Genomic DNA, 21,890 nt, shown 5'->3' on the forward strand with positions numbered 1-21,890 from the left:
GTGTGACTGTCAGACTCTGTCAATGCACCTCTGTGAGAGGGCTTGTGGAGAACGGCATGCTGTTTTGACAGCTGGCCGTCAGGTTGAACCTATGGACACCAGTCACTGATCAGTAGCCTATGTGACACTTAAGAACATATAAGACTACAAAGGGTACTTTCCTAACTATTACACTCTTTTCAATAGCAAGATACACTTGCTTTTATTTGTCAAGCAATAGCTCAATAGAAAAGTGACCGGCTAAAACATTTTTTTTTACTTGTGCACACAAGTACAGGGACAGGCAAACTTGATCTTATGATCCAGCAAATCCAACAGCACAATGAGTAATCTTTAAACGCTATTTAAGCTTAATCTCAATTTTACTGAGCCTTTCCCCAAGCCTTACCGTAGCTTCCTTTCTCCACAAACTACACAATGACTTCTCTGCACAGCAGATAGAAAATACAACAAATCAATAGTTTATTTAAAATTTTAAATGTTAAGGTTACAGCAACTCAAAAATAAAATGCATGCAAGTTAACTGACACCCTGACAAAAACCCACAGACCTAATACAATGGTTATCTTTCAATCCAATAGGCATAAGGAATACAATGCGGCGGTTTGTGTAAGACAAATAGGCAATCACATTTTCAGAAATCTCCAGTCAAAGGGGGTACTTCGACATAAAGGAGACATTAGAATCAGCTTCCTTAGTGTATTGCATACAGTCCATCCCCATTCACAACTGCACAAGAAGACTGATTATTTTGTAGTGTTACACCAGTTGCTGACAGTAAATTCAGAATTTGGAGTCGACAGTGTAGGTACAGGTTTGAGTCCAGTTATGGAACTCTTTCAGAGTAGACTAGAAAACTCCATAGGTTTACCTACTGAAATCATATTTAACAGGAGCTACAAACTTTGGGTCTGCTAGAAACCCTGCCAAACCCTAAGGAGGGTCCCTTCAGCCCAGTACAGTGGAGTATGACAATGATTATCAAATGAAAAAGAAAGAAATTAATAAAACATGCTTTTAGTCTTCATGACCATTATAGATATACAGTACTATCTGCAGGTCTGTGGTACACATGACTTATTAATTTAGGCATATTCCATATTCCATTGGTGTTCCCTGTAGTTATTGTGCCAAAAGATGAGGGGTTTATGTTCATCTGCACGGGAGGTCCTACAACACAGACGTCACATTGGTAACTAGTGGTTTGTGTTTATAAGACAATCAATTTCGCTGTCCTCAAAAACAAAACAAACAAAAATGCTTAACGCTGTAGATCTTTGTTAAGTTAGACTGTATGGTCATGTAGGAAGTTCCTACTAGAAATTTGTTCTCTGCATTTCACCCATTCGGGGGCACACACAGTCCGAGCAGTGAGCTCACTACGAGCACACATACACACCCAAAGCAGTGGGCAGCCCCTGATCCGGCACCCGGGGAGCAGTTGGGGGGGGGGGTTAGGTGCCTTGCTTTAAGGGCACCTCATCTGTAGTTGTGGATGTGGAAGAGCGCTGTCCAATCACTCCCCCCACCCACATTTTTCCTACTAGTCAGGGATCGAACCGGCCACCTTCACAAGTCCAATACCCAAACCAGTAGGCCACAGTTGTCTTTTGTTAAGATGGAGTATCAACCAATTACCGGTAGGTATAATAATAATAATAATAATAATAATAATAATAATAATAAAAAAAAAAAAAAAAAAAAAACACTTTACAAACTTTAATCTTTATTCTCTTTACACTCGCATGCATGTAAAATACAGCCTATATTTCCATCTTAACCTTCTAAGACTATCAGAGAGAGAAAGAAGCTCCTATAAAAAAAATCAACACTTTCTAGAAAAAGGCTTTAAAATCCTAAATTTCTTCATAAGAGTAGAAATAGAGAGTAGAGATACTGAGAAGTGTTTTTTAGTCACAGCACCTGAAGGAACTGACAATTTCACAAAGCTGCCTCTGGTCACAGATGTTCCAATTTGTTGTGCTACAAAAAAAGTCCTCCCCTCTGATAAAACAAACATATTATTAATAATAATTATAGAAATTATAATTTGGTTCATACAAAGCCCAGTACTGTGAAATCATGAGTTGCATAAAAATAAAAATGTACTGTGTCACCAAAAAATAAACCTAAGAAAAAAAATTGTTTTTGTTTGTTTTTACAATCACTAAAAAGGTATAAAAATAGTTCTGTGATGGTAGGGTTGGCAGCTGGCAGTGACAAGTTGTTGGAGGATGAGGTGAGCGGTCTGGAGGTGGTTGGATGAGATTACATGATAGAGCAACCTCTCTTGGCAGGATGGGGATCTCCCTAAATTTACAAAACAAACAAAAACAACCACACATTATGAACAATACAATAACGATGACATTACAACCACCTATTGAAGAGGTTTATTATTAGTTATATTGTTATTACTAGGGTTACCACAGTCACCAATAACATCCACATCCAAGTAATGACGAAACACAGCAAAAGCACCCTCCAACTGGATATTCTGTGCAGAGCCTCTGGACTGTGTTAGTAAATTTATGCTGTGAGCCACACCATCCCCAAAGATCAGATGACTCTGGATGGCATCCGGTGCAGATCTCTGAGGGGTGGGGTGGCTGCGGTTAGTTAGCTAGAGTGGCAGCAGCAGCAGCAGAAATCCAATGGAGGTGTACCTGCTGGTGGAAGAGATCTTCCTCCATTACCTCCACACCGTCCTCATCGTCGTAGTCTTCATCCTCCTCTTCCTCCTCTTCAGCACTGGCTGTCTTGAACACTGTACTCCTCACAGCCACCTCCTGTTGGAACAAGTCATGGTCACATTACTTGACTGAGTAAAGGCTGACCTCTGCTGGTGAACATGGGAACCACTCATTCCACAATAATCCCTCTGCGGAACCAGCTTCCAAACCTCAACATACCCAATTGCCCATACAAAGAATGAGTACACAAACGCTTTCCTGAACAACCTACTATTCAAGGTTTCCTTTCTTTCAACACTAACAAGGAGAAGTGTGTGATTTCACAACTTTTTATTCTGTTGCAATGTCACCGAAGCACAGGCCTTTCCTGTGCTCATCTTCTGGTAAATGTGCTAATCTGACAACTCATCAACCCACTTCACTCAGCCAACTGTTCCCTGTTACCAGGAGACCTCACTGACCACCGCACCTCTGTTGACGTCACCACTAACGAGAGCCTTGCTTCCTGTTTCTAGTGACTAGCAGGAAATACAAACAGCCAAGTCAGCCTTGAACTGCCAGCTGTTTAAATGTGTATTTTGCTTTCCATTTACTGAAAGCCATTACAAAGATGATATTTGCGCTTATTTGAAAGTACAACTAGAAAGTGCAACTGTGGGAAGCATCGTCGGAAAGCAATGCTTGGTGTATACACAGAAGGAGAATGAGAGTGAAAGGGAAAGATAAAGACTGACTGAGAACTAAACGGTGTCTGTGATTCTTTTCACGACGCATACAGACAGACAGAGTCAAAGACAGATTGAAAGGTTGTAGCAGCGAGAGAAGACACAGATGGACAAAGACAGAGACGGACAGACAGCGTGCGCTGGCCATACCTCTCCCTGAGGGTCAGTCAGCACGACCTTCACGTCCTCCCCGGTGCCCCAGGAGCTCTGGCTCTTCCAGACGAGGTCGGTGGGGGGGTTGGAGCTCACGCCAGCATTGGAGGCCCAGATCTGGAGGCCAAAACCACACAAACTCCACTTACTACTGGCCTCAGGTTTACAGTAAAAACAAAAACCTTTCCCAACCCAAAGGCCCTCAACCACCACGGGAAAAAAGTGTGTTTTGAAGTACAATCAGTACAATCTCCATAGACTAACTGTAGCCCTATTCTATTCGGAGGACATCAAAACAAATATTATGTCCCTGAAGTAATCATCAATGTTCGAAGCAGTTATACATAATTATCCATTTTGCAAATCCCAAACTCGGCCCATCCCACGCCTGAATTCCAGCATAGTGCCTGAGAAGCTTAAGCCTGTGTGTGTGTGTGTGTGTAATAACTGAACTAGGAAGTAACATTTGTATCACAACATAATGAAAACGTCTACACAGTGTTAATGCTGTTCAACTATTATATATAGGGTATAGTGTGGGGGGGTGGGCTCATTCCCTGGTACATGACTGAACTGACTAATAGAAGGAGGCACACCTGTTAACTGAAAAAAGTAGGTGCTAAAAAAAGAATTAAAGTTAACATTTTGCCTTATGTAGAATGACAGAATAGGAAAGGTGACTCACAGTGACTTTTTGCCCAGCCTTGAGGACGTATTTGGGGGTGAATTTGTAGGTGGCCGAGGTGTCGCCGATCACTCTGGTCATCTCGTACCCCACCATGGCCTGGTCCTGATAAACATAGCAAGACAAAGACCATAAACACACACACACACACACACACACATACAATACACACAGAAAGACAGTGGTGCAAACACACGGGGTACAAACAGCTGGAGGGGCCAAAACAGCGTGTGGAGACCTGCCAGTAGTAATGGGAACCAAATGTCAGCGTTATGTGGGCACCCCCGGGGACCAAAGGCTCCCAGACGAGCCTTCATATTTACACGCTGAGGAATGAGCTTGCAGGCACAGGGGCCACACACTAGGCTGTAGGGACACAGCACTCTACAATCAAACATCTCATCACACTGCATGGGGTTTCAAAAGACTCATCTTGCTTATCGTCTTCTCCCTTATTATGTAGTGCCTCATTTTTTTAGGAAAAAGTCTTTTGAGACACAGAAAAGAACCCAGGAGGGGTAGAGATTGGGATGAGGGACAGTTTCTCTTTAAAATCAACTAAAATAAAAGGCGCTCAAAGCTTTTTGTGGGATTTATGTTGACGTTCATATTATCTCTTGGTCTCCCTCTATCTGCATGTGCTCCTGTGGGTGTAGTGGTCACAATATCACACCTTCCAGTTTGGTGATGTCCTGCAAGTGCTTGTGAATGAGGTCATTTCCTTCAACTCCTCTAAATAAAACTAGAAAGTGTCTGCACTGTGTGTGTGTTCCCTCATTTTTTTCAAGGTCCTGCTGCAAGGCAGAGACAGTTTGAGTTTGGACGTGTGTACACGACAGCAAGTTTGCATATCTGATCGCCTCCTCTCAGTAGGAAAGTAAGTGTGTGTGTGTGTGTGTGTGTGTGTGTGTGTGTGTGTGTGTGTTAGAGTGTGTGCTAGCGTATGTGCAATCGCTCACCTCTTCGGAGGCGTTTTGCAGACGGACAAATTTGCCGTCCACGTCCAGCTCGTCAAAGCAGACGTTGCCAGTGGCCGAGGCCGAGTGGGCGATGCTGACCGAGCTGCTGGCTTCAGACTCCTCCACATCCACGCGCTTCCTCTTGCCCCGCGTGGTGCGCACGCTCCGCGATGAGGACGCCCGCGACACAGTCACGCGAGACGATGGGCTAGGGGAGAGCTTCAGCCTGGAGAGGGAAAGATGGAGAGAGCAAACAAAAAAGAGATGGAAACAAAAGGACAGAGAGAAAGAACATGAGACACAAAGAATAATGTTTATTTCAAAGCACAGAGTATTACATGAAGTGTTGGTGTCGGTGTCTGTGCACCAACTTTTCTTTCCTGCTTTTGTGCCGTTTAAGCAGAATTCTGCTTGTTTTGGGTCAAACATGTGATCTTTCCCATCACCCTATGTGTAAATGTCCAACTATAAGTGGCAAGTCTAAGGGCATAGATTCAATTCCTCTTTTCTGTGTTTTCTCTTTTAAGTGGGTTTGTACTTCAGTCAAATCTCTTTCAAAACTAGTTTGAGCAAGAAAGAAAGAAAACAAATCCCTAGTTTACTGTCTAAATCAAACATATTGACAAGTGTGTGTGCACAGCAGGCTCAGCACAGCCATCAAATGATTATCCTTGTTCTCTATGTAGCCAATCACAAGGGCATCAATCACAAGTCTTCATTTATCTCTCCAGTCTCTATTGGGACAGATGCACTTCTAGATTTCTAGGTTCTCTCTCTCTCGCGGATATTCATTGCCTTCTTTGTTGACTGCTGTGTCCGTGAGGACTGGGTCGTTATTGTGTGCGTTTGGGTTAAATGCGTGTTCTCTCCTCTGCCTCACCTCTCCTCCTCTCCCTCCAGGAGCTTGCGGTAGGCATTGATCTCCATGTCGAGGGCCAGCTTAACGTCCAGTAGCTGCTCGTACTCGTCCAGCTGCAGCTGCATCTTGGCACGGATGTCGGCGATCTCACGCTCCTTTTCGGACAGCAGTCGTCGGCTGGTGTCACGCTCATTGGCCAGGGCTGACTCCAGCTCGCTGATGCGATCCTGCCAGCCACGAGACTGAAACATTCACACACACACACACACACACACACACACAATGTACCATAATTATTATGATTTTATATGACTGAGACACCAAGGCCATAGGCAAGATTTTTAAAATACAGGCGGCCAAAAGTGTCTGCATGTGACATTTCCCAAATTTAATTTCGGTCACTTATTTTCCACAAGAAAAATAATAAATGGGTCATTTGACGCCATGTTATTTTGGAACAAGTGACACTGGCAGGTACAAGACTAACACAACCTCCGCAGAGCATGCGTGGCTCACTCCCTGCCATTGTTCCGGTCACCACTGCTCCCGTCACCATCACTGACTCAGATGTGTAGCAGACCAACAGCATCTCACCATTTCTCCACACACTCATTAGGCATGCCACTAACAGATGGACCGTAATTACAATCAGCTAGCTAGAGCACTCAGACGCAATGCGACAGGTGTCCCAGATCATTACAGAATCATTAGAAATGTATCCAAGAGCTTCTAGAATATTTCTGGCAACTGGCATAGGTCAGGATCCAAAACAGAAACACTTACTACCAGGGATGACTCTTTCTATAGCAATACTCCCCTGAAGCTCAGTGACTGTGCACACCTCTTATTAGACTTGAGACAGAGCTTAAAGGAAAACTCCTGCAATTTTTCACATCGATCTCCATTTCTTGAGTTGCTGCAGCCAACAGCTAGAGCAGTCAGGCAGCTACAATGCTACACTCTGGGGGCATGATATCAAAAATAAATCGTACCGGCAGTACTCAGTGACCTCGGGAAGACAATGTAGAAAATTGTCAGAGTTCTCCTTTAAAAAGTGAAACAGGCACTACCTGCCATTTTGAGGAAGGAGACTCTTGTGCAAGATTTAAATTCCCATCAACTGTGTGATCAGCATGTTCCAAAGTTACCAGAGATTATACAGCCAATCAAAGGTCGACGGACCATAGAGTTTCTGATTGTGCTGCAAAAAACTGCTTCAGAGTATCCCTTATGACCAGGGGTGTAGTGGATAGAAAAAAGAGGTGGGTAAACTATAAATGATGTGATCAGGCGAACCACGACACTGTCACCGGGAAGGTGGACCACAGAATACCCAGAGTATTTGCATCATGACCACATCACAATAGGCTACCATTTGTTGGCAGTATGAGCATCACTGGGTGGGTATTCCATATAGGCCACATAATCACTATTCAATTGTGTCTGTTGCTTCTCAGTCCAGATGTGTGGGTGGCATCTGCTCTCCATCTCTCCTCTCTCTGTTCCTCTGGCCTCTGCTTCTCCTCTTCCTGGTTTCTCCTTCTCTCTCCACTTTTCCTTCATTCTGTTTGTCTTTCCTCTTTTCCTCCTCTCTTATTCTCGCTCTCTCTCTGTTTCTCCTCTTTCCTCATCTCCTCTCTCTATCTCTCTCTCTCTCCTCCCTGTGTGCTTTCTGCATCAATGTCTGTCTCACCTGTGTCTGCAAAATGAGGTTAAAATGGAGAAAAGACAGCACAACATATCTTGTTAAGTAGCCTCACGTTATAAGGCCTATAGGCTAACGTTTTCAGACAAACCACTACAATAATTTATCTAGTATGCATTCAGTGTGTTGGGATCCATGTATGTAGGCACTTAAGTGCAATTTAGAGGTGCATAAAGGCCATTTTCCGAAATCGAGGTGGTGCATAAATGGCGTTTACGTGTGGTTAGCCTCCACTACAGCCCTGCTTACAATGTGATCAGCTTTGATGATCCAACAACTACAGAGACTTTAAAACCAGCATGCTCGCCACATAAAGCATCAAGAGAGAAATAGAGTGGAGAATTTAACTGTTCACCACAACCACCACAGCTGGTCGATGCGGCTGATGATAGAAAAAAAAATAAAAAAACCACACGATAAAAAAAACACGAAACTAGCAGAAAAGAAGAAGAAAAGGAAGAGGCGGAATTAAAAACAAAGATGAAGGGGGAGAAAGTTGAGAAAGAAAGGAAGACGTGACAGTCGAGTGAAATGTGATGGGCAGACTGAGCGGCAGAGAAAGAGAGCAGTGAGGAGAGGAGGAGAGGAAAGGAGGAGGAAAAGGAGGAGGGAAGTTAATGAGAAGAGTGCGCACCTCCTTCTGCATGCTGGCCATCTGGGCGGCGAGGCTCTCCACGCGGAGCGCCGACTCCTTCAGCTCCTCGCGGGCCATGCTGGCAGCGCTGCTGTTCATCTCCGACGACAGACGCACGTTCTCCAGCTGCAACGGGAAACACAAAACACAGTCACACACACAGACAGCAGCCGGGGTTTAAAGCACTCGCACAGAGAAGAGAAACCTGCGCGACACTGAAAAAAAACTGCAAAGAGGAACTGCTACACTGTTGCAGAGACCGTGAGGGGGGTTGAGGGTGAGGGTAAGAGAAAGGAAGCCATAGTTTAACACATGGGCATCTCTGCTGAGGTGTGAAGACATTAAAGCTTGAATCTTGTGACCACTCTCTCTGCAAAAGCCTTTTTAAAAATATTTTCTACAGCAGCTGCCAACCATCATGTTCTTTACTGGACCCCTTCACTAAGAAATAGATACAAACACAAAACTCTTCACTTGTGGGAACCCTTTTTGACTTATGCCACTAATGCCATTTACCCAAACAGTGGCCTGGTACTTTCTGTTTAATCATTTCACACCTCAAACTGTACAATATGTCCACTTCCAGTTCCTATGACTATAGATTTCTTAACATTTCACAGACACTACATTGTTTGTTACTTGTGTGTTTTGATTGTGTGAACAGACCACCACCTTTTGCCCTGAAATGGCACCTGAACTGCTGTGGATAAAGTGCATTTACTGAAGCTGACCTTGGCCACGTAGGTTGACTCCATCTCTTCTCTGTAGAGCTTGAGCTGGTCCTCCTGCTGCTGGCGCATGTCCATCAGGGCCTGCTGCAGCTTGAACTCGTACTCCACCTGCCGGCCAGAGTCCACCTCCACCATACGCGTCTCGAGGCTGCGGCGAGTGTCCTTTATCTCCTACAGCGGGGGTGGGGAGGTGGGGTTGGAGGGAAGGAAGGAAGGAAGGAAGGAAGGAAGGAAGGAGAGAGAGCGCAACAGAGAGATGTAGAGAGAGAGAGAGAGAGAGAGAGAGAGAGAGAGAGAGAGAGAGGAAGAAAAGTGCAAAAGAAAGGTCAAGGTGCGTTAAGTGAAAACAATAGAGCGATTGAGTGAGAGAAGAGGTGATAAAGTTGAAGAGGGTTGTTAAGAGTAGCGTGTGAAGGTAGGCGTAGGAGAGGGCAGTAGGAGGGGACCAGAGAGGGAATGGAGGGGGAAAAAAACAAAAAACCTTCTGTCAACATAGTGCACAATACGTCTCATTCAGCGGCGTGCTCATAGTAAAGGGCCAACAAAAGGACTGCAGCTTCACAGCATAATCTGCAGCGGCTGCTCAGGTCAGCAAGGCCAGCAGTCACTCGCTGAGTACTAATCAGATGGGCTAGCCCCCGACAGAGCCACACACACACACACACACACACACACACACACACACACACAGAGGTCTGTACCCTTTCATTGATGTGATCTGTCTGTTAAGTCAACTCTACAGGCGGACGTGTCCCAGATAGGTTTGTGAATTAAACAGGGCTCAATGAAATGGCCATTTCAGCCTGTAAGCTAAACACATGCACCACTGTAATCCATTCCCAGCCATGATCTAACTGACTGAACCCAATGAACACAATACATAGGCAGAAAAATAAATGTAAAATAAATAAATGTACAGGTCTGTATATGTCAGTATATCTTTATATTGTATTATTTGTCTGTGTGGTATAAATATTCTTTGATGTAGCATAACCACTTTAATTTTTGCAACACTAATTATTGTGCAATCAGGAAAACCAGGGAGAATGCCTTCATCATAACCAAATGGCACGTTAAGGTTTAGCATGTCTGGTTTGGCACAGGTTCAATGAACTTTCACAGCATCAATAGTTAGAAAAGTGGTGCAATAAAACAAGTAATTGCTCAGAAATGTCAAACAAAGAGGTGCCCACAGATGTTGTACAGTCGCTTAAACAGGTATTGGCTGGCTGGTGGAGACCTCAAGTAAACACTGATGTCTAAAGGGAAAAAACAGGTTGTCTGGCATGGGTGGTAAAACAGGTCTGCTCTCACACGTCAATCATTCGCGGCAGGTGGAAAATGTCAGAGTTTTCTCCTGCGGAGGGCCCAATGCGTTTTCCTTCACCTGGGTGACTGGTGGAGTGGGTTCTACCTACTGAAAAAAGGGAGGGTGGGTGGGATGTGCTCAAAGGCTCACCTCCTCAAACATGTTCTTGCGGAAGTCCAGGTCCTCCATCAGGCTCTGGCAGCGGTTCTCCAGGTCCACGCGGAGCAGAGTCTCGTCGCCCAGCTGCTTCTTGGCTGCGATCAAGCCTGCATCCAGCTGAGGGTGGGAAGCACACAGGCACAATGAGGAAAGGAGGAGAGGGAGGGAGGGGGGGGGGATGTGATTTTGAGATGTGAGAAATCTCAAGATTAATTCAACCCATCTGAATGATGGTAGATTCTGCCGTTTCAAGACTCGTCCTCAGGGCTGAAAGGGCCAGTACAACATGTAACTTGACATTGCCCCCTATTGGCAATTTAATGACATGACTCAAAGTCCAAAAGTGATTAAGCAGTAAGAACACAAACCATTTTACTGACATTATGAGTAACACTACAGAAAACCAGGGGCGTGCCCACAGGGACCCAGGTTCACAGGGACCCCCCCCCCCCCATATAAATACAGGAAAACCTTGGGTTATCTGTAGAGCTTCGTCATAGCATAATAAAATGTCATAAACTTATAAAGACTGCAGAGACCACTGCACAATTTTCTGATGTCATCCTATGGTTGCTGAGCAACATTCAAATGAGTTGACGATTTGATTTTGGCTTAATTTTGAATATGACCCATCAACTCATTTGAATGTCCCCCAGCAACTGTAGGATGACATCAGCAAAATGTGCAGTGGTCTCTTAATTTTTCCAGAGCTGTATCTGTGTGTATCTATGTGCGTGTGTGTCTTAATTTTTTCCAGAACTATATATAGCTTTTGCACCATACCTCCTGGACCTGGGCTTGCAGGTCAGCCACGGCCGCCTCCAGGGCCTTCCTCTCGGACAGTGCGGTGGACAGAGCTGCATCTTTGGAGTTGAGCAGCGCCTCCAGGTCCCTCAGCCGGGCCTGGGTGCCGGAGAGGTCTGCGTCCTTCTTGGCGTGACTGTGTGGATGGGAGAAGTCATCAGAACAGTCACCCGCATTACAGGCAACAAGAGGATCAGGATCAGCAGACATGGGGAGAGGCTGAACAGTGGCCTTAAGGCAAACTAACAACTGAAAAGCAGCTTTGAGTGGGGGTGACCCTCTTTGGTTCCACATCAGGAGTATTAAGTGTGTAACTGGGGGTGGAAAGGTGAGGGCTGGATCAAGGGAAGGGAGCTCCAAGATTGGCTGGAGAGTTCATGCTCCACCCACAAAATCAACAATCTAACCACCTTCATTGATACAAAACAAATCAGACTTGGCAAACCCCCTGAAATCAAATAACCAAATCAATGGCTGGAATGCATAGCCAGAGAGTTACCCAATAGTGTTAAATGTTTTCAAAGAAATAGTTAAAAACTGTTAAGACATCAACAACAGCCACCAGACAACACCCAATAACAGAAGGTGTGCCCTACACAGAACAATGCTGGCCATTGAAAGGATTAGTACCATATTTTCCAGACTATAAGTCGCTCCTGAGGCCATCCTTAAAAATATTTTTGTTTGCAGTAATAGCCAAAAAATTTTTTAAAATGGGGTCGGTAGGTAGGTCAATATTTTTTTTTTCAAGATTCAAAGTAAAAAAAAAAAAAAAAAAAATTACAATTTTGGTCATGGTGATTACGTAGGAATGAATTTACACAAATGTGCATATCGTGACGTAACTGACTGAGTCTTCAACCCGTGCCTTCAGGCGCACCATTGCAAACCTCATTCTGATGCAGGTTATATAGACCAGCCTCTCAAACTTCTTTGACCTGAGGCCCGGTTATGGCAGACTTTGGGGTCATAGGGCTCATCTACATGTACCCAGAAAGAAGGCTACAATAGCTCTTGGCCACGTTATATTGAAATTTGACTATACAATACTCAGTGCTATACAGTGTATTATACAGTCTCTGCTCTGTTTCTAAGGAAGTTCCAAAAAACGTTGTTCTATTAAGTTTCGTTAAATAAATAAATAGCCTTCCAACAGGTTGAAGCGGAGCTTTGATACCAACGTTATCGATTAGTTTCAGTTTCTCTCGCGCAGACGCGCATTGAATGAATGTTCATACCACCACTTAATTGTAGGGCTCCATGTTTAATGACATCGATAGCAGAAACGTTTGTTTTCTTTTTTCGTCAACCCGCGGTTTCTTGATCAACTGCGCAGCAAATTATCAGATGAAGCACCGGGCCTAATTTCACTCCACGACTCCGCGGACAGGCAGTCTCCATGTTGCGGACCCATATTTTGAGAAATGCTGAATAGACCACAACTAATTTCAATACTCCGACACGGTCACCGTTAGACTAGGGGGGAGAAGGGATTAGAAAAGATCTGGCCACAGTTCTTCCAGAACTTCGTGCCAAGTAAAAGCGTTATCAGTTTGTGTGAGTAAAACCAATGGTGTAGAGATGACGCCACAGGGTTTTATTTAAGTGAACCACGTTTGCATGTAGGCAATTTATATTCACAGTACTTGGGCCTACTGAAAGAATATTATTTTATTGCATTTGTATTGGTTATTTAGAGTAAAAAAAAAAAACAATCGGTCGGTATTAACGCAAGTTTACAACCGGCAAGTCGGACAGACTAAAAGGGGAAAAAAATAAATATTTGGGTCGGTTCTAAATTGACATGGTCGGTCGGGTTACGGCAAACGAAAATATTTTTCGGGCTGGCCTGAGTATAAGTCGCATCAGTCAAAAAATGCATCGTGAGCAGGAAAAAAAACATATATAAAGTCGCACCAGACTATAAGTCGCATTTATTTAGAAATGTATTTCACAAAATCCAAAAACAAAAACAGAGACTATGTAACTGGATTATTGAGGCCAAAAAGATTCATGTTAATGAAAATGAAGGAGTGAAGGCAGCCAAGAGGAGGGCAGGAAGGTAATTGCAAAGCAAAAGATTCGCTGAAAGAAAATGCCATGTGGTAGACCAAAATGTATCTAAAATGTGGAGAATACAATGCAATCAAGCATTTTGGGCGATGTGGAGTCACAAGCTGGCAGCAGATTAAATGCTCACGAGAGAAAAAAAGATGCAGTTTTAAAAGGACGTGACCGAAGCAAGCAGGCCATAGGCCTATAGGCCCAATGGTAATTGTAAAGCAATTTACCAAAGATTCACTGAACAAAAATGCTGATAAAAATGTGGAGAATGCAATGCAATCAACATTTAAAAACATGTTCAATTACATATTGTTTTCATATATAAGTCGCACCTGACTTAAGTCGCAGGACCAGCCAAACTATGAAAAAAAGTGCGACTTATAGTCGGGAAAATACGGTAGTCACAACGAGAGGCGCAAAATGATTAGATCTATCCAGTGGCTCCACTACAACTTGATGGGCGAGGTAAGCTGATGTACTAGGAGATAGGATCTAGTGTAAACCTGTCACCAGAGCTTGCCCAAGAGCGACAACAAGTAGTCTCAGTCTATTGACATGTTAAATCAATTTAAAGTTCTTCTGCAAAAACAAGGTCTTGGGTTCTTTTTTTTTTGCATAAGAGCAAACAAACTTATTATAAATAAACGTATTAGGCCACAAATTATGCTTTTTTTCCTACCAGAAATCCTGTCTCTGGATTTCCTGGATCGACTGCCTGAAGAAGGTCCGCAGACCGAAAGCTTGCACAAATTCTAAGTAAAAACCTTTATTGCACAGACTGGCATGTGCAGATTTTTCTTATGAAACTATGCCCTGGTCCTGGGGAATAGATACATGGCAGGTGGGGCTGGATGAACAGGAGAATTTTTTGTGCCCATCTTTAATAATGCCCATATGACTATAATGATCAGCCTAATGTAATGTAATATAATGTGATGTAATCATAGATTCAAAACAAAACAGCCACATAAACATGGGGGTCATAAACAGACCGACATATGAATTAAGATAATATCTGATCCAGCGAACCGAGCAAGAAATGTAACGTGTAACAAAAATGCGAAATATATTTTAATGTTACCATTTTGCCGGGTTGATGAGGTCAGGTGGGGCTTGAAAATTCCACACCTCCAAAGTGGGGAATGACAGAAAGTTTGAGAACCACTGAGGCACACCAAGAATTCAACTACGCGCATCCTCAAGCATTTGAAAGGGTACTCAGTGGGTTGCCCTCTGATTGGGGAGAACACAGACATCTCTGGAAAGGCTGCTGACTATGAGGGCTCCTTGAGGAAGTCCACCCAAAATCATAACCAACTGGCCGCTGATAACGTCTCAGCTGGGGCTAGGAATCCCATGGAAGGGTCAGGGAAGTACTTCCTGCTTCCACAATGGCCACTCTCTGGGCGTGAAAGAAAAACTGCCGCACAGGATATGATGAGGTACGGTTGTGGAGCGGTCAACTGGAACTCACTCATGTGAGGGCTTTTGAGTGTGTGTGTGTCTGTGTGCGTATATGTGTATGGGGTGGGGGGGGGGGGGGGGGGGCACAGACACTGGCCTCTTTTTCTGAACTGAGCTTTGCTGTATTCTTATGTTCCAAAGCCAGGGCTTGCCACGGGATGGCTAAAGTATGCCCCAAACATGTGTGAAGAGGACCCTGAGGCCCTCATTGATCCCAACCCACCCCCCATGGACCCCCTGCTGGGGGAGGAGGGATTTGTATTGACAGAACGCTCCACTCATTCACTAATGTGGAAATAGCAACATAGCTATACACCCACACACACTAGGCATTTCTGGTACTGTATCGCCATGCCTGAGGGTTTTAAGTACTCTCTCTAACACCAGGAGCAAATAACTAGTGTGTGAGTAGTGGACGTCTAGACTTTCAACCTATTTCAGGTCATGAACCCACATCTTGCTGGAGAGGAGTTTCACAAATGCTCGAGCAGCCTTCATGTGACTCGCAGTTGGCCGTTCACATGGCAAAGCAGTTGGGAAAAGCCACGTAGGGGCCCGTGTCCGTTTGTTCAAGCACACATATGCTGTGAGAACAGCACAGAAATGCGTTAACGCATGACTGACTCCAGCCAGCCAGGGGTTCCCATCACATGAGATTCCAACTGGCGCCCCAGCGAATTCCCAGGTTAGCTTATAGCTAGCCACAACATGCGTGTTGCGTAAGAGTCTTTATGGCTAATAAGCATTCTATACAGTTCAACGGTGCTGTGCAATTAACTGAAAGAAACGCCCAAAAGATATCCAGCTTAAAAAAATAAACATAAGTCACTCCATGCCTTTGTGGGATTAGCTTTGCTGACATAGTAGCTTCCGCAGCAGGAGAGAAAACATGAGATTGACTTTTGAAGGGGCCTCACATTTTTTTGTAATAAAGCATGGATGGTAAAAGAGAGAGGGGGAACAAATCACTCTGGCAACCCCCCTCCCCACCTCTGTTTTCCTGCTGGAGGGGACAGAGGTAAGGGCGACTCTCGGCAGTGTAAAGGTAGAGCACAGAATGTGGGGAATGCCTCTGGAATGACTGGCATTTCACATACATCTGCAACAGGCTGGCAAAGGAGAAGAGTAAAAGACAGTGTAGATATTGATCCCCCTCCTCCTGCTTGTTTCATGTGCTCACAAGCAGTCCTCCTGAGGTCCAAGAACATCGTAACAAAAAGGCTTTGCACGTGATGGCCAAAGGCAAAGGATTCTTGGAAAAGCACCAAAACGTACATTCTTTAGATGTGATTAAGGACACACACACACAGACATTCCAGGGCTGACATGCATTTCACAGGTGCAGTGTTTTGTTTCATATTCCTTTCCATTTCAGTACAACGTGTCTGTACAACGGCAGCCTCTTTTTCCGGCTTGAATCACAATGACTCACTATGTGTCTGTCTATATTCAAATTATAGATTGATTATAGATAGATAGATTAATTACATAAATAGACAAAAGTGTCTGCCAACCGCACACAGACCCTGAAGATCACAAGTTCTCTACCTGAAGAAATCAGACTCCGATTTACCCGCACCTCTTACTGGTTGGATGATACGCATGTGCATTAAGCCACACAAAGAGACACATTTTTTGTTGATCCTCAGCGAGAAAGTGTGTGAACAGCTGGGCCACCAGGAGCTTTACTTTACATCACGAGCACTTCACAGCTGCTCCTTCACTCAATGCCGAGTCTGTTTCACCTCGTCGCTAGTCTAGGCTACTCTACCTCCAACACTCAAAACAACTGTCACCCTCCACGACAACAGGGCCACTTGGCTTTCCAATGAAACTTGCGCCGAAACTAGGTCATTCTGAAACACACTTTGTTTATGGCCTGGACACATAAAAAGACCACTGCCTCCACCTCATGGAATAAGCTCATTCTGAGGCTTTTTTTTTTTTTTTGCTGGATAAAATAAACATTCCTCCATTAAACTGCCACCACAGTTTAGACTTGAAAAAAGACAGCTGTTAAGAATTATATGTTTTATGTTTAGATTGAAACAAATGACATCAACTTAAGATCTACCCACTTCCTAAAAAGTGTTGTTTATCTAAGCAAGCCTGTATTTATCACCCGGCATTGCAAAGATGAGAACTCGAGAAACTCCAGCCGAACAGCCAGACTGCTGTACAACAGGATATTCGTTTTCTGGGGGAGGGGGGCCCACCTTAACAACCCCCACCCCCCCATAACAGGAGTGGGGTTGCATGCGAGAAAGCAGAGTTTCACTGTGTGGCCACGTGTGGTCAGTGGGTGCTATTCTCTAATAAAGCCCATCTGTTTGTGGCCGGCACTCTTAAAACAGGTGGGGGGGCAAAGGGCCCAAGGTGGCTGCTTCAGTCAATCAAGGGCCAGGGATCAGGGTGCCCTCAAATCTGCCTCCTGTCCCTTGCCGCCCCCCCCCCCCCCCTCTCTGGGTGTTCAGCAGCACTGGTGGTGCTGAAGGATGGTACAAGTATGCAGTGCCAAGAGGCAGCAGAGGAGGAGGATAGGAACGCAGAAAAGTTGAAAACATGCTGAGGACATTTTTGCTTAAGTTCTCAAAGGGTGAAAAAAAAAAAAAAAAAAATACACTGCTCATCTGTGGCCGATCAGCACTGTGTCCACAACTTCAGGGCAAGTTGCGGAGGAATTTCCGCTTTCTGAAGTCCGTCAGCAAAAGCTGAATTGTATGCATAGCTGTGCAAAGGCATGCTGGTGTACTAGCGTCCAAAGTTTGCAAACAGATACGCTATAAATCCTATGAGAAGCGACAACCAGACATCCAATTAGTGTCAGGCAAGCTGTCAGAAAAGAGCGGGCAAAACTCAGCATATACATACCCGAGCCAATTACAGTGATACAGGAAGCCCACCCTTCTATTAGCAGGCATGAGACTCTCATAAACTACCAGAAAAAGGAGGACTAAACAGAAGGCTTGTAAGAACAAACTCCATTCAACCGTGTAGTTACCTAACACCGTTTGACATGTACACCTAATTCCATGCGGCCATGGATGTCCTAAGGGTGTGGTCGACGTGAGTGGTGGCGATCACTAAACTCTGTGCACTGAGGTTGCAAGGGGTCGACGCTAAGCCTGCGATTCTGTGAAACGTCACATACCATGCCGCTGGGAGAGACTAGGTATTCAAAGAATGCCAAGTAATAATCATTTCAAATTCAAAATATGCAGGGAACATGAGTGACCGAAACTAATCAAGTGGAAAAAAATGTACTTACAATCCACATGTTTGAGCTAGTACAAAATTAGTTTTCAACTCAAAAATGCATTAACTAAAAGTCCAACAATGACTTCAAGGCACACATTCATGAGCACAACATTAAACAGTTTACTTTAAAAGAATTTATTTTCAAATCTCATCAGAAAGCTTCTTCTAGACAAAAGACTCTACATCAGCAATAAACCCATCTCTGAGCACTAGGGATGTAACGATTACTGGTATAATGGTAAACCGCGATAAAAATGTTGACGATAACAATTATCGTTTTCTTTTGAAATATCATAATTATCACGGTTGATTACCGCGGTGTTGAAACCGCGTGTTTCCTTCCCAGCTTCATCCGAGCCTGCTTTTGACATACAGTAGGCCTAGTACAATGAAACAAAACTGGTACCCTACTGATTCTGTTGTCTAATTGATGGTTTTAACTGCGATTCAGATTAGGCTACATCTGATTTTAAAAGGCGGAACATTTTCACCGCACAACGTACACTGTATCATTTAGCCACTCTGCGTCTTTTTATGTTCGCGTCCACTCATGGAAATCCATTCCACTCACGTTATCAGGAGAACGCCATAGCCAACGCCATAGCAAGTTTTATTTTGAACACTTACTTTGGTCTCACTCATTGGATCCAAATAACAGAAATAGCAAACTCCATATAAGCACATAGCCAATTTAATATGAAAAAGTGAACGGGACACATTTTGAAACTATTTCAGCTTTTGTAGGCCTATCGGTGCTTTCTGAACATATTGAACACACTTTTAAAAACACTGTGATAATACCGAAAACCGTGATTTTTGGTCACTATAACCGTGAGGTTAAATTTTCATACCGTTACATCCCTACTGAGCACCATATAATGGCTATGCAGTTCTGCAACCAACTGTAAAGAGTTTCAAGTTACAAGTGAGGAAGTTGTGATCATTCATGAAAGTATTCAAATCATCTATGATTGTATCTACTGCCCTTCATTCAGACAATGTTGTACTTCAAAGCAGCTGCACAAAACCGCTTCTGTGCTACAGAGCCCATCATGGCACATGGCAATTTCCTGTTTATGACATACTTTAATTGATATAAAAGGGAAGGGGCAGAAGGGGTAGTTTTTTTTTTTTTTTTTAAAAGTCAGGCTTGGTTTACACTGACTTAGTAAATGCTCATTTAAGTTAAAGCCTTACAATCACCAAATTGGGCTATAAGCACTCACTAATCATTTAAGATGGTGGGGGAGTTAGCACGGCTTAGTGCAGTCATAGCAAGGGGAGTGAGTTGGGCACTCATTAAATCTCTCTGTTGAATCATACTTCTGTCATATGCAGGGTATCAGAGCTTCAGAGAAACATCCGAGGGTTCTTAAAGGCTGACATGTTTGTGTAACTGAGAATGAGTACTCATTCAACAGCTCATGTGACCTGTGGAAGGAATTATCCCTGGGTGGACTAGTTTCACGTGAGCACTAGGGGTATGTAGGAGGACAATTCTGTAAAAAATAAAGACCCCCCCCCCCCCCCCCCCCCCCCTCTTGGTCTGAAGATGGGCAAATGGAAATACTCTATCTGACCACAGCCAGAATAAAATGACATGCCTAACTTTTTTTAAACTCTTATCCCAAGTTCAAGATAAACCCTTTCTTAATAATGACAGCAGAAAACTGCAGAGAAGGGGGACCAAGGCAGTTACAGGGCAAGGAATTAACATGCAACTAGCCTACCATTATGTAGGCTACCAACCAGGACAGATGGGGTGGTGAATCTAATAATTTAGTTTTTATTATTTTCAGGTGCATCCTGTCAAGCTTGAGTAAAACTTCTGTATTGGGTAAGGCAGGTCTATAGGCTAAGTCACACCTTAACCTTACGTAAGACTATTCATTTCCTCATGCATCCATGGTAACGTGAAAAATAGTTTCTACATAACAGTCATTTCGAAATATAGGCTGGAAAGAAAAAAAAGAAAATGCAACGCCAGAAAATACAACGCCAAAGATCTGGTTTAATGGCGTGAACTATAACAGGCAAATATGCCTAAATATATACATGTGTAGCCCACAATCTGGAAATTCAATAAATTGCACGCAATGTAAACTTCTGTGCACTGTTGGGCGATGACGGTATAAATTCCATTCAAATGGCTAGAATGGACTAAGGTACTCGCCCCTCCCCCATGCGCTACTATCAATAGGTGTGGCTCTTGGAAAAGTCAAAACTGCATCTTTGCTACACTGGACTTTTGTTGTACAACATCTAGCCTACTACACCAACTAAACGAAGTTGGTTTGAAATCCCTGTACATTGTGAAGAAATATTGTTACAAATAACATTTCTTAACCAATGTAGACATTAAGCGGTTAAACTTTTTTACCCAAGGGGAGGGGGTAGCCTACTGACTCAAATGAAAACATCACAGACGCGGGATTCTGGTTGTTACCAGTGCAGAGGCGCCATAAGCAGCGTGTAGAAAATTGGCAACAAATATCAGCGTCAGCTTGATACATGTATCACATTACGACCTCAACACCTGCTGGACTGGATACAAAATACAATCTTGTGGGCCGGGGTTAAGAAATAGCCAGTACTAAAATTATCACAAGAAATGCATGCGGTTTAAACCAGTATGTAGAAAAGAAGTCACATGGCGGGTATAAACCACTCACGTCTGTAGTAACTGCTCATGCTCGGATTTGATCTTTCCCAATTCGATCTGCAGCCTCGCGCGGTCCCTAGCCGTGTCATCGAGGGATCTCCTGGCGTCCGCGAGCTCGGTTTCGTACAGTGATTTCAAACCCGTAAGCTCCCGGCTCCTGACTTCTTCTTTCTCGCTGATTTGCAGATGCAGAACGCTATTCTCGGATTCAAGACTTCGGACTTTGTCGATGTAAATGGCCAGTCGGTCGTTCAGGTTGCAGAGCTCTTCTTTCTCTTGCAGCCGGGATATCCTCGTGGGGCTCAGAGGAGTACTGCCGGCAGTGCGGGAGCTTATTCTTTGCCCGGCCGGAGTTGAAGTTGCGGTCGCCATTGTAAAACAAAAATGCTGATTCGAAATTTAAAAGTAGGCCTAATATTTAAAAAAATAATAATAACCCACCAAATGAAACCTCTTAAAACTGGTGTAAAACAGATGTCGAGTCGCGAACAATTGACTCAGGCGACCAGAGCAAACTGACTGGTTAAAAGAAACGTGTTAAATACAGCAATCCAGATAAAGCTTGGCCTACAGTGGCAGTTGGTTTTCCTACTGCAATTTTGGAATTGCGCGATCAAATAAATACTAGCTTACAACAAAACAACCATTTGTAAACTGCCTATTGTAGAAGCTGCGAAAAGGCAAGATATCCACAAGGCCCATGAAAACGCCGCACTTTGTCTCCCAACCGAATGAAAGAATGGGTTTGACTAATATGGCCGCTCATTAATATGCAATGACAACGTGACCACAATACACCAATGGTAAGACGCAACGCAATGACTCGTTTCAACTTGAGCGTCCGAGACAAAATTCAAAATACAAGGAATGTATCCAACGTTGCGCCAAAATAACACGTGGTATATAATCTGCGGGAATACGCGTAAATAGAATTGTAGTTTGTTTACAAATGTGTAAAGGAAATAGGCTATTTTGTCCTCATGCAAAATGCTTGCTTCTCATGCCTGATCGGCATAAGATGTGTGG

The 21,890-nt window shown here is 43.9% G+C and overlaps 1 protein-coding gene across 2 annotated transcripts; it reads right to left on the reverse strand.

Annotated features, from left to right (window-relative positions):
- Positions 1-440: 440 nt before the first annotated feature.
- On the reverse strand, positions 441-21,609 carry lmnb1 (lamin B1). Of its 2 annotated transcripts, none has more exons than XM_042059039.1 (11): positions 20,875-21,609; positions 11,396-11,552; positions 10,604-10,729; positions 9,145-9,315; positions 8,414-8,539; positions 6,096-6,316; positions 5,216-5,441; positions 4,257-4,361; positions 3,569-3,688; positions 2,697-2,789; positions 441-2,310 (listed from the first exon to the last, which is right to left on the reverse strand). In XM_042059039.1, exons 1-11 carry the CDS (start codon positions 21,234-21,236, stop codon positions 2,269-2,271), a joined length of 1,749 nt encoding a protein of 582 aa, XP_041914973.1. In that variant the 5' UTR covers positions 21,237-21,609; the 3' UTR covers positions 441-2,268. The 2 variants fall into 2 exon arrangements, with proteins under 2 accessions (XP_041914973.1, XP_041914972.1); XM_042059038.1 differs by having other exon boundaries at positions 2,667-2,789.
- Between the last annotated feature and the right edge of the window lie 281 nt (positions 21,610-21,890).

Source organism: Alosa sapidissima, chromosome 13, assembly GCF_018492685.1.
Source record: "Alosa sapidissima isolate fAloSap1 chromosome 13, fAloSap1.pri, whole genome shotgun sequence".
In the NCBI taxonomy this organism is placed as follows: domain Eukaryota; kingdom Metazoa; phylum Chordata; class Actinopteri; order Clupeiformes; family Clupeidae; genus Alosa; species Alosa sapidissima.

Excerpts from the sequence above, each read along its gene's own strand:
- lmnb1 (XM_042059038.1), bottom strand. The coding sequence starts at position 21,236 with ATGGCGACCGCAACTTCAACTCCGGCCGGGCAAAGAATAAGCTCCCGC. Across the intron at positions 11,553-20,874 it reads CATGAGCAGTTACTACAGAC|TCACGCCAAGAAGGACGCAG; the intron begins GTGAGTGGTTTA and ends CCATCCACACAG. Across the intron at positions 5,442-6,095 it reads CTGGAGGGAGAGGAGGAGAG|GCTGAAGCTCTCCCCTAGCC; the intron begins GTGAGGCAGAGG and ends TTCCCTCTCCAG.